This window comes from Fukomys damarensis, unplaced genomic scaffold (genome assembly GCF_012274545.1).
Source record: "Fukomys damarensis isolate Sample0158 unplaced genomic scaffold, DMR_v1.0_HiC HiC_scaffold_31, whole genome shotgun sequence".
NCBI classification, from domain to species: Eukaryota; Metazoa; Chordata; class Mammalia; order Rodentia; family Bathyergidae; genus Fukomys; species Fukomys damarensis.
This window is the reverse complement of record NW_022900943.1, coordinates 22,485,498-22,504,324: the sequence shown is the minus strand read 5'-3', so window position 1 is coordinate 22,504,324 and position 18,827 is coordinate 22,485,498. Positions and strand designations below refer to the sequence as shown.

The 18,827-nt window shown below is 39.8% G+C and overlaps 1 protein-coding gene across 1 annotated transcript in view; it reads right to left on the bottom strand.

The window, feature by feature from the left end:
- Rorb (RAR related orphan receptor B) overlaps positions 1-18,502 on the bottom strand; it is a gene marked incomplete at its 5' end in the record, with an annotated part of 57,915 nt that extends 39,413 nt beyond the window's left edge. Inside the window, 3 exons of the mRNA XM_010625606.2 lie at positions 4,988-5,389; positions 14,194-14,335; positions 18,413-18,502. Of these exons, the coding sequence (XP_010623908.1) occupies positions 4,988-5,389; positions 14,194-14,335; positions 18,413-18,502 (634 nt within the window). The remainder of the gene's footprint in view (positions 1-4,987; positions 5,390-14,193; positions 14,336-18,412) is intronic.
- Between the last annotated feature and the right edge of the window lie 325 nt (positions 18,503-18,827).

Sequence of the window (18,827 nt, the reverse complement as noted above, 5' to 3'; positions counted from 1 at the left end):
ATAGGAAGGGATGAAATAAACTTGTCTTTCTTCGGAGGGAAAATTACTCAATAGAACAGCAAACTCAGCTGGGCATGGTGGCACATGCTTGCAATTGCAGCATTCTGGGAGCCAGAGACAGAAGAATTGCAAATTCAACCACAGATTGGTCTGCTTAGCAATATAGTGAGACTGCACCTTAAAAAAAAAAAAAAAAAAACAGCAAACTCTGATGATGTGTGTAAAAGGGAACTTATCTCGTTTAGCATCAGAGCTAATTTGATGGATATTTTTCCTGTTTCATAAGCGTGCCATTTGGCAGTCTGAATTACCTTGTCCGTTACCTTCTAGACACTGTCAATCACCTCGCAGCTCAAATGAGCTTTCCTTAACGTGTCTTAGCTCTCAGAATCCCCTAAACCATCTGATGGCCACGGTGGGGGAGGAAACACAGAGGTCCCACATTCTTTTCCTGCTCATTTGCAGGGTCCACTAGCTAGCCTCCCCTCCCTAGCAACTTCTGCCAGATGTTACCCCAAAGACGTAACGCTTTCATCCTGCCAACTTGAAGCCCATTTCCAGCTAAGTCCTATTGAAACTGCTGCCTCAATATTAATTTGCTGCTTACTTCTGTCCTCTTGTTTCATGACTTCTTTCTCCTTTGAGGTTTTGAACAACCCAAGGATGCAATTCCTAAAATGCTTCATGTAGTTTCTGTTTCTTACGTAGTTTTATTTCATTTCCTAAAATTTTGAGAAGAAGAGTTGGCTGATGAGAGAGGCGGCTCAGAGTAACTGACCCTGCCATCCCTCTCCCCGGCAGGACAGCGTAGCCCTGAGAGGTCCGGGACCGCCTGCCCTGCATTGCAAGTGTTTACCGCAATGCGTGTCTCCAACACGGTGAGGGCAGAGCCCAGTGCTGCCTGGTTTGAGAGCATGGAGCATTTCAAAAATAGGTTTGGAAAGCATGCCTGGCAGTCCAGGATAATGCAACGACTGAAATTAGAGCAAAGCTTTACTAATGAACTAATTCTGTGCCCTAGGAAAATCCCTCGTTCTTTCTGATCCTTGATTTTTTTCATCTGGACAATGGGATGGTTTCTTCACCGCTGACCTGAGTGTCAGTGTGAAGTTCAAATGGATGTCTACATATGCCTTCATAATGAAGCATTATTGTTGGACTCAATATAGCAAATCTGAGTCCTTTCGGTATACTTTTAGAAGAGTGTTTTTTTCTGAGGGATATTCTTTTTTTTCCCCTTTGGTTCTGGGAACCGAACTCAGGACCTTATGCCCACAAGGCAGGCAGCACCACTGAGCTAAATCCCCGGCTGAGGGGTACTATCGACTCTGGTAACACTCGTCTAATAATCTTTTGAGGGATCTGCATGCAGTTGCTTATATTGTTTTGTTATGGCTCACAAACCTTTTTCATTATAAATTTCAACACAGTAATACGTTACTCTACATAGACTACTTTAAAAATGGGTATTAAGAAGATATGATTTGCGGAGAGGGAAAGGAGGCCTGGGACTGAGCGGAGAGGGGAGGGCTGTGAGGGAAGGGGAGTAAGAGTGATTAAGGTGCAGTGTGTATAAGTAGCAACTCTTCAAGATGAACTTAATTATTACACACTGCGAACACATACCAATGCATAAAAATTTTAAATAAACTGATGGAAGAACTATAAATAAAAATTTAAAAATCTGTTTGTAAGAAGATCTCATCTCAGAATAATGACCTACTTGTACATATGTTATAGTATTCTTACACTCCCACCACTCAGCTAAATCCCCGGCCCCATAAGGTCCTTTCTATGACAGTTTGCCGACAACCAGATTGGCTTAGAGGCCCATTCATGAAATCAAGTCAAAATTCAGCATGCAGGCCATATAAGTTTCAATTTTCAGCACCCAGAAGGGTGTCATGTAGGCAGCAGACATCAAGCATGTTTGCGGTGGGAATGCCAGTTGATTTGGAAGGAACTCCCTTTGTTTGATGGAAGGAAATAAGCTATAAAGGTTAGAAGGATGGGTTTTGGTGCTACTCAGACCTGGGATCATGTGTGTTTTCTGTTTTTAACAATACATAACTTCTGCCGCTGCCTGCCTCCCAAGTGCGAGGACCCAAGTTCCATCCCCAATACCAAAAAAAAAGAAGTAACTTCTGAACCTCAATATTTTCATCTGTAAAATGGATATGCAAATACATAACAGGCATACTAAGATTGTTATGAGCATTAGCTGTAAGACATTTGCTTAGGACAATAGTTGCTCAAGAAAAGGTAATTATATTCCCACCAATGACCAGTGATCTTGTGGGGTAAATAATTACAATACCAAATTATATCATTAGTAATGATAGCGTTTAGCATGACAGCATCTGTCCTATGAAGTCATGACTATTAAATCACTCAATCCTCTTTCCCCCATACAGACACAAGGGCTATTATTGGTCCAGGTTTACAGCTGAGACTCAGGTCTGGTGAACACCCTAAGAGAAAAGACACAGCCAAATTTTGGACTCGGCAGATTGGCCTAGAAGCAGAGCGCTTAACTACACTACTCCATGATACCTTCCTTCCCAATGACACAGATATGGACTTAGTGCTTTGGTGACATGCCTGGCGATCTTTTGGACAGTGTGGAAAGAGTGTATCCCACTTTGTGGCTTGCCCCAGGTACTTGGATTTGGTATTCACAATGGGTTTGTATCCACTAGGTGGCATTGCTGTTTTAATAAAATCTGAAGGGAGCCAATATTGAGGCTTATTGGTTGGCTAGATTTGAAAGCACTCTAAGAACAACCTAATTATACCACTTAAACCTGATGAAAAGTGCCTCCAAAATTTAGAGCATATGTAGAGACCTGTAAAAACTAATGATATCTTTAAATAAGAAAAATACATGCTAACTCGTCTTGCTTGTCAGTGTCTATACAGAAAGTTTGGCTATGAGATTAACTAGTCCAGTTTCACCAGCTCATAGTAAAACAGACTGAGGACCTTAGAGGGGAAATGACTTATCCAGGGTAACCCAGACCTGCTGGATTTGATGGTAGCTCTCTTTCTATAATCCTTCTTACTGGATTATGCATAAAATCATAAGGAAACTGGGTCTGAGCCAGAAGACTGTCCAACAGTGTTGAGTTTTCATTTCATTAGTATTTAAACATACGTTCCAAACCAGTAGTAGAGTTAGGAACTTAGCTATTCAGTAGCATAAATGCCAAAAAGTGGTGGCATTTCTTATTTACTCCTTTCACACTCTCTCTTGGGAAGAATGGATGCCTCCACTTCAAAAAAGTGTCTTTATTAGGTGACAGGGAAGTTTGTGAGTAGTAAACCCCTAGGGAGTGGGACATTAACTGATGACAGAGACAGTGGAGTCAGAATGCCTGGAGTAGACTTGGGCTCAGTTATGCAGTGAGCACAGGGCACTGGGACATCTGGAGACATCTGTTTCTGTAGTAAAATGAGAATCATATTTTTGCTTATTCTTAAAGACGTTTGTGAAAAGTAAGCGTCTGTGAACTAACTGCGATATGGTAAAAACAAGATGAAGGATAATAGCAGTAACTGAATATTTCTGTTATTATAGTGGATGTTTGGTTCTCTATGTCTCTCAGTTGTGAAAATCATTACAGCTGCTCTGTCAACAACTTTACTCACTGTCATGGGCTCAAATGCTACAAGGAAGAAATGACATTTCAGGTGTATGACTGTGGGACACCACTTCTTCCTCAGCCAGATGGTATCAGTGGCCAAGAATATGGCCCTGGATTTCATTCTGTGTTCATAGCAACTTAATTTAAAACACGTGTGGGCTGTAGGCACCTACTGAAAGGTGACTAAGCACATGGCGACCATATAATAATAGCAAGAGTTACTGAGCACTTGCCAAGTGTTGTAATTGTTGCACCATCCCTGTGAACTACAAATTAATACTTTCTCCTTTTTTAAGATGTGCAACTAGGACAGAGAGACTTAATCAGCCATAGAGCCGAGTCTTGAACTCGGGGAGCCTTGTCCATCGTCACGGCGCTGTGCCGCCTCCCAACCGGGGACTGAGGAGTCTTGAGGGTGCCTGACCCCTGGACTGCTGCCCCAGGGCCCTGAGCACTATGATGGAGGCCTGTGGAGCCTCTGTGGGGTTTGCTCTTCTAGGCTGCTGTGAATTTGCGACTCTGTCACCCAGGAGGGGAATAAGTAAACCTACATTAATGTTTTTACGGCATTTAGTTAATGAGATTAACTGGTTAAATATTCAATAGACTCTTGAGCTTGATGGGGTGAGACAGAGTGGCATCAGGGTCGGAAGAGAGCTTGCCTAGGACAGGGCCTCTTCAAGATCACTCCCGAGGAACTGAAGGGCGTCACAGAAGAAGGGGATCGGGTTGCTGATGCTATCACACCCGTGAGAGCTTATTTGTCACTCTTGGGTTTTGCAACCTTCCAGACCACATTTTCATTGCTATAACTTAGAGTTCTGGAATATGGATATTCAAGGGCTTTAACAGTCTCCTTCCTTTACAGTGGGGGAAACGGAGGAGTCATTTGCTAAGGTTTATCCTCAGTTATCGTACAGCAAGGGTAGAGCCCTGATTCATTTGGTTATTCCACATTGTTTTTATGTCTTTTTGCTATTTCACTTTGAAGAGCATCACATTGAATACTTGCTGAAATTTCCCTGTTTATACCAATAACATTTTTTTTCTTCAGTGAGAACCCAAATTCAACAGATAGCATCTGTTCTTTCTTTGCAGAGAGCATCTTTCTATTTATAATCTCTTCACTTCCTTTGCTTGAAATAAGCTCTTATGGGGCAAGGGAACAATGATATTTATTAGGGTATTTTAAAATAATTTTGTTTTCTCGGTGGAAGCCATGAATGCAAGTATTTCCATTTATAGCTAAGAAAGTGACCCAGATAATTAGGGTAAGTCACCTTCAGAGCAAAAACAGAACAAACAAACAAACAAACAAAAACTTGGAGGACATTTCCACTTACCGATTTCACTCATGGTTATGCCTGGTGCTAACTGCCCGCTGTTGAAGGGGCTATAGGTAAACAAGTTGGGTACCGTTGTGAGATCATAGATAGGTTCCTGCTTTATCTGTTTGATCCCAGTCATGTCAAGTCCTGACTGATCGGGGGATGGCTGGCCAGAATCCACGCTGTAGTACCCCTCAGATTTGGGCAGGTCAATGACGTGCCCGTTGGCGTAAGTGCCGCTGGTCTCGTTGCTCAGGTTGCTCAGGCCATTGCTGATGCTGTTGCTGTAGACCCTGGCGAGGGCCTCTGCCTCCCCGCTCTGCTGCTGCCTCTGCTCCTGCAGCCGCTGCTGGTGCTTCTGCACCTCCGCATACAGGCTGTCCCTTTGCTTCTTGGACATCCTACCAAACTTCACCGCTGGGTTGGAGAGAGAAACAGAATACGGGACTTGAGGTTATCCTTCTGCTTAAGCAGCTATGGTCATGCATGTTTGTTCCTTCAACATCAAGTAGACAAACTGGTAGCACCACAGCCCTGAGCCCTTCGTTTGTGCTCTACATTTAGTGAAAGGATGTAACTGGGCGGCATCTGTACTGGTGTCTGTCACACTAAGAACTAAATCTAAGCATGTTAATTGGTTTAATTGGTTTTCCATCACCGTAACAAGTACGTGACTTAGTTAACTTACAAAGAAAAGAGTTTGTGCTGGCTCTCAGTTTTTGAAGTTTTAGTCCATAGTTTGGTAGCCCCATCGCTTCTGGGCCTGTGGTGAGCCAGCCATTTGTGGAGAGAGGGTGAGGTGCAGTGAGCTGCTTACCTTTTGGCAGGTACGCAAAATGGAGGAAGAGGAAGGGCTTGGAGTTCCATTAGCCCCTCCAAGGGTGCACCCCCTGTGACCTAAGACTTTTCCCTAAGCCTCCCTTCTCAAGGGTTTCCACCACCTCCCAAAGTGCCAAACTGGGGACCAAGCTTTTAATACGAACCTTTGAGGGACGTGCAAGATCCAAAGCATACGTGCATTGAGGTGATACTCTTAAGTGATATAAATAGGACACACGTGTAAATACTGAGTAGTTTAGTGGGAGAAACTGAAAGTGAAAGTGAGGAATAAAAGGTATAATAGATAATGTGAGATAGGAAGAAAAAGGGCAAAGAGGAAGGGGAAACGGGGAGGGGAAAGGAGGGAAGGGAATGGAATTAGTATGAGAAAATTAAATATAATGTAAACAAAGTCTCTGTAGATTGGAAGGGAGGGGTTGAAGGAAGGAAATGGGCATGGGGAAAAATAAGAACCAAGATTGGTTATGTATAGGTACAAATTCCCAAGAATGAATGTCATTATGCACATTAAATGTACCAATAAAATTAATTAAAAAAAGAACAACTGTGGAAGAAACTAAAAAAACTAAGATAGGAAAAATAAAAACATGTGTATTTCTCATTACTATGCCTTCATAAGCACATTTTCTTGTTCTTTTCCACTTGTGAAACTCACAGATACACACACACACACACACACACACACTCACTAAGGGTACCAGCTATTAAAATGTTCACCAACACTCATTATGCACTTTCTCTTCTAGGTATTACAATTATTAGGGCGTCAGAAAAGATCCTGTTATTTTGCTGAGTGTTGAGTAAGACCAAGGAATATGGCAGAGTGATGGACACAATTTTAATTGAAACACATTGTTTACTGTCTGCTGGATTTGGGGACAAAAAGATAAGAGCCTTTGGAAGGCAGTAAGTTTGCACATCTAATGCCTGACAAGGGAACAAATAGTAAATACTTTTCCTCATTCCACCAGGTCCAAGTTTTATTTTATCTATTTCTTCTGGCAAAATCCTGAGGTATTCTGAGGAAAAATGAAGGAGAAGCTCTGCAAATAGTCACCGAGTAATATAAAGAGACATTCATTCTAATACATTGTTTCTGAACTCATAACGTAGAACTTTCTGAAATGTTATGGATTCTGACCTCTTCCCTGACAAGTTGTCATCTCCATTTTCACAATGTAAACACCCTCATCTCAGGGCTACGTGGTCTGAATTGTCCCATACTCTTTACCTCACATAAATGGGGGGAGGGGGCTATGACAACCTTGGAGGCTTCTCTTTGGATTTGTTTTCTTTTCCTTGGTGGCAGTGTTCCTACCACCTGTTGGTGTTGGAAGCTGAGAAAAGGTAGAAAGAAGCCAAAGGAGTGCAGAAAGAGCTCCTGGATTCAGGTGCGAGGGTGGGGTGTTTTCTGAGAATAACTAAAGGATGAGATGTTTGTGAACTCTCTAGCTTATGGGTCAACATTCAACCCACAGTATTCCACCAGAATTCATGCTCTCCTTCCGTTGAGTATAGAGGTATAAATTTTATCTGAGTGTGGACAGTCAAGAAGGGACACACTTCCTGACAGATGTGGCTATGTGATTAACCGGAAGTAGATGGACACGTTGCTTACACTTCCAGGTGAAGGGGCCTACAGTTTCCTCCTTCTGGGGAGCTGGATGTGAGGACTGGATATAGAGACACTTGAACTCTGTATATTTCTCCTTAATCTTTCAAAAGAGTCTTACATTCTGGCTTTCTGATGCTAAGTAGGAAAATGATGTGGTAATTATCCAGCAATTTTTCTGTATGAAGACAAGCAGTCTGCTTAATTCCCAGAGTCTCTTTTCCATCTCACCTCTTGCTTTTACTGGCTCTTGAATCACTGAGGTCACTGTGTTTCACTTTGTTTGCAGATGCACTACTTTTATTTGGTCCAGCCCCTGGTCTAGTTGACCAGAAGGAGGAAACTGTAGGCCCCTTCACCTGGAAGTGTGAACAACACTTCCATCTTCTTCCGGTTAATCAGAATTTATTTACTTACTAAATGTAAGTAGCACAGTTTGTCTTTGGGTAGAATTCTACAGTAACCTTTAGGCAAAGCTTTCTCTGTGCCTTTATGTGATACCTCTCCAAATAATTTGTATTATTCTTTATGGGAATAAAGCCTTTTTGTATGAGAACAAGTAAATGACAGAAAACAAGTATTGATGCAGGAAGACCTCTTCCCCAACAAAATACTGTGATGCAATTTTTTATCTGCTGCCCTTCTATCTTTTCCATTCATGTCAGTTCAGAGCAGCTGTTTGTTGCAGTCACAAAGGCAAGCCGGGCATGGTGGCGCACACCTGTAATCCCAGCACTCGGGCAGCTGAGGCAGTAGGATCGCTGTGAGTTTGAGACCTGCCTGGGCTACATAGTGAGTTCCAGGTCAGTCTCAACTACATAGTGAGACCCTGTCTCAAAAAAAAACAAAGGTGAATACAAGAAGTATTTCTATTGTTATAGATTTCATACTGTGAGTTTGACCTGCCTGGGCTACATAGTGAGTTCCAGGTCAGTCTCAACTACATAGTGAGACCCTGTCTCAAAAAAAAACAAAGGTGAATACAAGAAGTATTTCTATTGTTATAGATTTCATTTTTGTTTAGGTCAGTGCTGAACTACTACTTATTTTAATGGAATAGTTTTGCATATATTTGTTTAAAATTTATAAGAACTGAAATTTAGAATGAGAAACTCTTCTAACACTCAAGCAGAAATATGGTGCTTATTTTAAAAGCACATTTCTCTTGATCCTTGCTTTAGATTCTATATGCTTTACATTTGGGTGAAATATACTTTGTGGCAGGTTGTTTGCATTGATGACTCTAATTGCTCTCACTTTTTCCCTTTCATTCTAGGCAGGCACAGCTGCCCAAAGTTGGACTCATGGTCATGCGACCTGCTCTGGATCAGTGCAACATTATCACATGTGTACAAACAGGCTTGAAAAGGACTTGCCAGATTGGATATCTCAGCTTGACAGGGGTATGCCTAAGACAGCAGGCCACAAAGTATGTGAAAGCTGTCCACGCCTCCTCAGTCCTCCCAGTCGGTCATGGGAGGCCACCAAGCCCCAGGGCTGACCGGCTGTTGAAACAGGCAGAGATGTGCTGTTAACCACTAGTATCACAATTAGAGTGAACAATGTCAAAAACAGTCTTCCACCATGGGCTCTGCTCTGCCATAAATCTAAAAATTCAACAGAGAGAAGCTATGACTTTTCTAAGAAATCTACTTATCAGGTCTCTGAACAACTGATATAGTTAGAAAGAAGCAACTTAGAGCTCCACTACATTTCAGAATTATCAGGCTTCATCCTAAATCCAGGACTTCACTGGCAATGACTGTAACAACACATTAGAATGAGTTTTTCATTCATTTCAGAAAGAGTGGCTCATCAACATTTCACTTTTACATGTCTTTCTGCAGCAAAACTGTTGGTGTATTTGGGAAAGAATTACAGGATGTCGCAAAAATAAAGCTACTAAACTTTCATGACATATAAATAATTCCTTGTCACTATTTGTAAATGCATTTCTTGTATTCATAGATCTACTTCAATAAAGGCCGTGTTACTTTTTTTTAGTATTACCATTCTTAGCACTATTCACCGATGAGAATGGCATGTATGCTAAGTGTTTGCCCATCTCATACTTGAATTTTTCACTTGAGGATAGACGAAGACTCTTGCTAACCTGCTACTTCCTATATAAAGAAGCAGTACAATTCTGTGTACATTGTGAGCACTTTATAAATATTCAATAATGATGGTATTTGTTCATGATATGCTCTTAATTCTCATTTCAATCCCATGTTAGCAAAGAACAAATTTATGCAAAATTATCAAAAATCATTTCATCTTTATTCAGAGTATGGGATTCTAATCCCATAAAACACAGTCACTGCCTCTTCAAAAGTTTCTACTTATTACTATATGATACCTGGACAGGTATTTTTGCCTTTAAGACCACCCAGCTGTATAACTATCATCTATGGCTTTGTGTAGTCATTTTGGGAAATTATCCTATCTTATTACCTCCAGTTGTGAAATTCTTCCTATTTATACCTTGCTATTTATACCTTACCTGTTAAACTGGTCTAAATTTAACGCTCAGCTTCCGAGATGTGCCCCTCCACCATTAGTGCTCTAGACTGTGTCAGAGAAGTCTGATCCAATCTACATAGCGCTGTTGGTTTGACATCTCTTACTTCCTAGTTTTTCTCCAACAGAACTTCTAGAGATGAAAGAATGTTCGCTATGATTTCCAGTATGGTACCCACAAGCACACGTGGCTGTCAAGCATTTGAAATACAGCTCATGTGGTTAAAGAATTGCATTTTAAGTGTTTTTAATTTTAGTTAACTGAAATGTAAATGATTTAAATGGTGACGTATGATTGGACAATACAGTGCTGAATAGAAGAAGTTTCATCTAATCTATGAAGCCTTTCCTTGCAGGGAAAGTCCATCTTTTTATAGAGGTACGGCATTTAAGAGGACACAGTCTAGTTTTTTCTTTTGTACCAGGGATTAAACTCACGACCTTGTGCTTGCAAGGCAGGCAGCAGCATCACTGAGCTAAATCCCCAGCCCTACCCAGTCTAGATTTTCTTTTCTTTTTTATTGAGTTTATTGGTACAATCTAGGTCTACAATATCTAGATTCTTAAAAATTACTAATTAAATTATATTTTCCACATTCTAGTTTTTGCTAGGTTTCCTGTCTCTCTGCAAGCTCAGTATCTTTCTACTGTTACTGTTTTTCAGTAAATAGTCACATTGAATGTTCATTGTATGTTCTTCTATAAAGGGTTTGGTTAAAACAATATTTGTGGAAGATCTAGTTAAAAGAAAAATAGTTAAAATGGAGAAGATTCCTATAATCAATTCACACATAGGTGCATTTTCACCTTCCTGTAAACATAAACACATATATGTATATTTAAAATGGGCTTGATTTTTTTGCCTAAGCTAAATTTGAACCAATTTGTTATTGTTGAATTTGATATCTATTCATATATGTGTCATAGCAAATAAAATGGTATACATGTGGAAATTCAGAAAAGAATGGAAATCTAGTGGTTTAAATAGTTATGCTAAGCTACTTACTGGCAGCCATACTGTTTTTGTGCTAGTGAAGGTGAGATTCTGGGAGCCAAGAATAAGTGGGTAAAGCAAAGTGAACAATACCCTAGTGGGTCTCTGAGGAAAGGCAGGGGTTGCAAACAAATTAAAAGTGAGGATATTTTGCCGTGGCCTTGGTAATACTGCTAAAGCACTTTGAAAGTATTTGCTTAGAGAGTAGATGAAAGGAATAGTAAAAAAGAATGGCAGGAGAAAGTTCATCGGGCATTTCTGAGTTCTGACTAGACATTGTAAATTCACCATAACTTCAAGGCTTTTGAATTCAGTAGCACAAGCTTGGCATTACTTATCACTAGCAGATAAAGCTGAATCAACTTCCTGGGTTTTAGTATGATTTATTTGGTGTAATGGACTCTTTACAATCAAGTTTCTGACCAACTCCCTCTATTGGACATGGTAAAGAAGAGGCTTTTTCTGAGGGCGGGTGGGAGAGAAAGCCAGAGTGGAGGGAGGAGAGAGACTGTACATATTCTTACCCCTCATCTTTGCTTTCCCAGTAACCACTCCTACCCCCATCAAGTTTCTTCCTGATCAATGTGACATAAGACAAGCTTAGCAGGCATTTGAGGAGAAGTTCCAGGCAGCCTGAGGGTGGTCTCTGGATCTAAAGTTAAAGTGGATAGCTATCCTTATTCCCCAGTGTCCTAAGGCACTACATCACTTTTATTTGCATAGAAGAGTATGAGCTACAGTAAGTCTCTTCCTGCTTGAGAACAGATTGTGGCTGTACACATTAAGAAACACTCTCAACATTTGTTTTATGTCATGGGATTCAAACATCTCTTAGATTTGATGGACCGAGTCTATTGAAGTCTGCTGAATCTGACTTGGGACGTGTACTCATGTCTTGTCCAGCACAGTCTCGCAGACCTGCCCTTCCAGAAGAGGTGCTTCCTTAGATTGTAGGAAGAAGTCACAAAAATAACAACAACATTCTTCATTTAACAACCGAATTCTGCTCCTGCGATCGGGTAGTTAAATGAATCGGTTGCTAAAGGAGGGATTGTATACAGTACATACATTACAATGTTCAGAGTAAAGAAATGGTCAAAGGAAACTCCACCTTGATTACTTTGCTCTTATCACATAACTCTTACATGCAGTACTGTAATGTATATTGGAACATGAACCTATAGAGTACTTAATACCCAGAATACAGAATGTATACAGTATGTATACGGTATACAGAAAAAAACACACTACAGTATTGTAAACAAGGTATACTGGACCAAAAAGACATTAAGGCTCTAGAAACAAGATGTACAGAACTGTACCAAAAAAGATAAGTCAAAAGCCTGAGTGACAGGTCGAAAGTACAGACAGTTGCTAAATAGATTGTTAACTGAGGAATATCTGTATATCCAACAGGTTATCTGTTTTGCAATTTATTAGTGGCATTTTCTAGATATTGTCAATGAATATGCTGCCTCCATATGGGAGAAATGAGGTGCAAAGTCATCAGCTCAAATTCACATAGATTTTCATTAAATAAACCCTGAAAACTACTTAACCCCCTTCCTCCACTTATTTGTCTTAGTTATGTAGAAGCCACACAGGGCTATAAATTTATGCTAGGAGTAGATTTATGTGGTTATAACCCCTGGAAAACAAACAAAATGAAAAACTTAGCTAATAGGAAAGTTTTGGAAGCTTGATCTGTAGCTTCAGAAGCTATCTATAAACTGTAATCCTCAAGGTTAAATTCTTTCTAATTTTTGGGGTCCAATTTGGGTACACATTTCTGCAAGGTGAGTTTAGGTTGATTGTGAATTGGAGAAAAGGTTTAAAAAACCCCATAATAACTCTTTATATCCCTGTATACTAAGGGATAATGCATACTAATTACACACACACACACACACATATGTATGATTTTTAAACTTGGAAGTTTCTGTCTTTGTTTTCATTTAAATTTTTTATGTACGCTACCTTGATCTTGTACTTTACTAGAGGGAGTATGATTGTAGGCACAGGACCCACAGTGATTCACATAAACAGTAAGTTATCGGGATATTATCTGTCTCTATCAACTAGAGGTGGGAAATAATTTTATAGGTCATTTAATAGATGCTTAGGTCTCTGCTTTTAATTGACCTTAAAGATACCATGGAAACAAGACAGAAATGGCCCCAGAACTCAGAGCCATTTGTAATTTGCTACCTGAGAGCTGTGTCCAATCTCCATAGGGAAAGAATTAAGGTACATAATTGCCTAAAAATGGAAGCTAGTTAAAATTATTTGTTCATCTTATTTGAGTTTATCTTCTTTTGGGTGGGGAGCTAGTACCCAGTTGGATTGGCACGGAGGAGGAGTGTACACTTGTAGCATACCCTGAATGGGACACTGTCTATACAACCCTTGTTTTTGGTAGGTGGATTCTGGGAATTGCATGCAGGGCCTCACACGTGCTAGGCAACTCTCTCTGCTACAGAGCATTACTACAGACTCTTCTATATGCTGGAAGTTTTTAAATTTGTTTTTTCAGTATTGGGGATTGAACTCAGAACCTTTGCACTGAACAAGATATCTAGCCTTTTTATTATTTTGAGACAAGTTCTTGCTCTGTTGATAACTTGGCCTAGGTGGGCTCAATTTTGTGATTCTCTTGTCTCTGCCTTCCAGAGTACTAGGATTATAGGTGTGTGGTACCTTGCCTGACTCTTACATAGTCCTTCTAAGACCTAGAAATCTGTTGTAGCTTTCCCAGTCTCCACCATGGATCAGAAGGGTGCAAACCCTTACCTGGGTACATATGACTAGTCAGCCAAGATTCTGAGCTTTCTATAGATGCATATTCTGCTCCTTACCATTTTCCTCAGTAAGCAGTTTGTGCGCCAGTGAGATATCCCCAGTGACTTTCTCTGTTTGCTAGGAACTTTCCAGTTTTAGTCCTGAAAGTCTCACATCTCAGGAGACACCTTATTCCCAGCTAAACGTGGGTGTATGGACACCTTCGACCTAGGCCTATGGGTTTTCACTTCCCCTAGATGGCACAGGCTGGTCCATGAGGTACCTTCACTTCTTCTTATGCAGGCAATGCTATATGTTAGATGTTAATTTTGCTTCTTAGTTCACTACCTGCACTGTGGTTCTCTTTTCTTCTTATCCCCACTTCCCACATTTAAATTCTTCCAGTAACTTGAATAAACTGAGTGAAGCATCCATTTGAAAATCTTAAAGGAAGAAATGGGAATGTAAACCCCTTACCATCTCTCGACATTCCTAGGGCAAGACACTTCTGCAGTCTGCAGTGTTGGCAACGGTTTCGGTTGGTCCTGTCAATTAAACAGTTTCTCTGCCTAGGGCAGGAATAGGAGGCATTGTTCTGCTGGCTCCTCCTAAAGAACCCCTAGAAGGAAAAAGATAAGGGGCTAGCGGATGTATAGGAAAGCAGATATAAACATGCAGGCCAGATACATTTTCCATGATGTACAAAAGTGCACATAATTTGAAGAATTCTTTTGGATAATTATCCTCGAGTTTTCAGATGTTTCTGTGTGGAAATGTATGTTATCTGTAGAGATATGAAGGCTCTATTCACTTATACATCTGATGTTTATTAAAAATATTTGTGAGCTGTGCTATTCTCTGCCAAGAAAGCAGTTTCTGTCCCCTAAAAGCAGTGGGGAAGGAATGACAAAGAAGTTTGCCATTGGTAAACCCACTGGGATAGGGACACAAGGTGTGCCAAGTGCTCTGGTGATGAGGGGCACAGGGCAGCAGCAGCAGCAGCAGCAGCAGTGGTAGCATTGATGAGCACAGGCTCAGAATGTGTTACTGTATTCTTCCTAAGCCACATTTTTCTCTAGTTGAATAATTTTTACCCTGGCCAGAACACATGTGGAAAGATGTCTACAAAGCAATGATGTGCCTTCTGATCAATCACATTTTCGAGTAAAGAAAATAAAGAATAAACCCTTCAATTAAAAAGAAGATAAGGCAGTTGTAGTGATCCAAACCTGTAATTCCGGTGCTGAGGGAGACTGGGGCAGAGGGACAGAAAGTTTGGGACCTGTGTGGGCATCTCAGTGAGACCCTGGCTCAGAGTGAATAAAAATGGTCTGATGGAGCTCAGTGATGAGTGTCCCTGGGTTTGATCCCCAGTACAACTCCCCACCCCAAACCATAAAACAACCAAACAAAGTACAATCTGATCTAATAGTCTCTGCTTGGCCTTGGCCTATAATGATATAAAAAGTCTTCATACAAGTCCGTCTGAGTCCTCCTGCCAAAAATGAACAGCCAAGGACTATACGTTACCCTTCTAATCTACAGCCAAGCTTGTTCTTTTCAATTCTCTAAATACCACCCTCCCTTAGTTATCTTACAGGAAACATTATTGGAGAAAATGAGTATTTTCTCCATAGTTATCATTTATCCATTCAGTCCCTCTGCCATCAGTTTTCCTAATCATTCCTTGCTCTTGAATTGCCCATAGGGGACCGCAGAGGCTTGAGCAAAATGATATTCTGAAACAGAGGTGCAAAGAGAAATTTTAGGAAGCGACAACCCAGGATATCACCTTTTGGAAGGAAGATGACTTAAGAAGTTTGGGGTAGTGTAAGCTGACAGGCCTGGAAGACAGTCCCCGAGTTCTGTACAACACCTTCTACGTGTCCATAGGTGGACAGAGCAGAGCTGGACTTATACAAGGTGAGTGAAACAATCATCTTGATGGCAAAATTTATGATTCACCAAATAATTGATAATTAGGAAATGTAATATATTAATGCAATGTACTAAAAACCGGTGTGAAAGAGAGGAAAAAAAATCAACAGTTTAAAGAAAGACCGAATTGATATTGTCAATTTTCCCTTTGTCATGGGTTCCAGTGGGGCTCCGTTTGGTCCTGGGAGGAGAGCTCTGACAATTTGTAAGGAATTTCAGAAATGGCTATGTGGCCAAGGGTCCCTTAGAAAGAGCCCCAGGTGGTTTTGTGGTTTAAGCCCAAAGCCATTCCACAAGGACTGGATTCCTCTTCACATCTCCCTGTGTGTCATTTATTTACTGGACCAGTGATGGTAGAATGAGACATCTGATTGTCCAGTTCAACTGGATTCCTACTAACATAGAGGCCACACATAAGTCCTGAGGGGTTGAAGAGATGTGTTTCATATACTGGGAAAGCTGTCAGAAAGCATGCCCTCAGCACATCAGTCTTGATTAAAGGTGACATAAAATTTACATTTTAAGAAAGAATGGGGTGGCTTTTAATCTTTGGATACTATAGTGCCACTTAGCAAAGAGTTGACAGTAATGACTTTTTTGAAGTCTCAGCTACAAGCCTTAATTTAAGGCCAATTTGACATTAATTACGGGGCTTTACTTGCTTAACTGTTACTCATTATTGCAAATGAGGTTTGGGGCATGAAAAAGATTGTTTCAAATTTTACTGAATGAGCAGGCATTGGAGAAATGTAAAATGGGTTGCTCATGTCTACTCAAAAACAGAATTATCAGAGTTCAGAGGTTGGTCACTGAAACTGCTGATGTGAACATCTAATCTTGAATGAAATTTCTTGAGTTTTTCTATTTAGAGGAAAATGTAGCATTCCTCTAAATGTGGGTTTTTCCAGGAAACAAATAAAAATAGTATGATGTGTAGTTTTGACTAAAACCTCAGCATATGTTGTATAGTAACAACATAATTTCTTTGATTGTGGATTTTTCTTTTAAATATGAAAGATGGCAGAAGTCCTGGCTAGTGACCTATTCGATTATATATTTGTCTAATTTTGAAATCATTTAGAAATTACTGTTTGAAATATTTTGCTTCACATGAATACTGTATATATCTATAATTTGAAATCTGACATTTCCCAAATAGGTCTTATACAGTAAAATACCAAATACTTACATTATGACATTGATATAAAATTTTTTTCCTGAATACAATGTACAATAGATGACAGCACATAAAATTGTAGAATAAGCCAAAAGACTAGTAGAAATGCCACCAGAGGACGGGTTCTGATTCCAAATTGCCAATGTTTACTGAGAAGGTAGTACTAACCAGAGGTAGTACTAACTTATTCAAGGAGGGTTAGAAATTGTCCATGTATTATTTTGCTTTCTGTTTCTTATTGATGAGATGAAAATTGCATTAAGGTGGATAACATGCAATTCTTCACTGTAGCTCTGCAGAGTAACAGAAAGCAAGGGCAGCTCAGGATGTGGCCATATGGGTAATCATTAATCAACTCCAAGGCAAATCAGTGTGCTTATCTTCTTCCTTCTCCTACTCACTCCCACTTATTTCTTTTTCCTTTCTTCTCTCTGTTTGCAATTGCAGGAATCATATTTTTGAGACTATTATGAAGACACTACCAATTTTTCCCATATCAGCATGATTTGCCCATTACAGTATGTTTTTTTTTTTCTTAATTATGTCGGAAAGTCTCTTAAGATTAAGACTGAATTCTGGAATTTATAAATGTCATACCTCTTTTAGTTTAATGACTTAATTTAATGATGCACTTTGACTGCATCTTTGAACAAAAATATAATTGGTCCGAACAATAATTTTGCCAACCTAACATCATTTCCCTCCCAGATGGTAACTGCATTCTATTTGTTTTGGTTACATGTGACTCTTTAAAGTTCATTGTAGAACATTTAGTTTCATTCAATCTTTCTAAAGATAAATTTTAAAAATTTATGATTAAGTTTCAAATTTCTCTTGCTTAAGATTAGGTCTGTATTAACTGCTATTTCTTCAGGTCTGTATTTTAGAGGCCATTGATTGACCGGAATGAAATTTTTTTTCTTTTCTTTCTTTTTTTTAAAGATTGGTGAGATCTATCTGAAAAGGACACTGGACTGAAAGTGATGAAACTTTTGATTGTTCTGGAAACTTTTGTCCAGCTTTTTACTATCTACATCAATGATGTTTGTTGGTGACAATATTATATTAGTTATATTTATACTTCAAGACCTTATCAATAAAAGAAGAGTTTGGGTTGGATAGTTTTGAATTGATTTAGAGTGTCTGATCCACTTCTAACAATTCCCATACTCTAATTTTTCTTTTTATGAAATATGAAAATAAAGGATGTGCATATGTGTAATAAAATTGTCTCCTTGACTTCATAAATATATACTCTTTATCTTTTAATTTAGTTCTATTATATGGTCATAAGTGCCATGGGATTTACTGGGGAAAGTGCTGCTAAAGGAGCAGGAGTCAGTATTTATATCTCTGTAAATGCAAATAGTTCAAGCCTTTATGTAACAATCTCTTTTTAAGGAGCTGCTGACTGCTTAGAGAAAAAGAGAGAGAAGGCAAGAGAACAGAGAACAGACCCCCCCCCCACAAGCCACAAGTCCTGAGGGTCAGCAGCAGGCACAAGGCCTCCAGCAAGCCTTCCTCCCGAAGGTGTTGCCTGTGCCTCTGAGGGCACACAGCTGCCTGAGGCAAAGTCCCTACCTTGCAGCCTTCACACGTGATGACTCCGTAGTGGATCCCGGAGGATTTATCGCCACAAATTTTGCATGGTATCACTTCAATTTGTGCTGAAAGGGGAAAACAGACACGTTGAGTTTACAGGGTCGTCTTCCGCTCATCCTGTGCAGCCTCCCAGCGATGCTTGTGTTTGAAGATCCTGGAGTGGCAGTGGTGGTATAGAGTTATCCGTTCCTATTTGAATGATTTTCCAAGTGTTTTAAGTGAAAGGAAAACCCTTTACTTTTGCTTTTTGTTTTCTTCTCAAACTAAAATAAATAACTAGGGACTAGAAATTTCCTAAACTCTTGCCTTCAGTGTTTTCTCAACTTTAAACTTAAAATTAATGCAAAACCCCTTTAACTCATGAGTTTTGATTTCTTTTTTTTTTTTTTTTTTT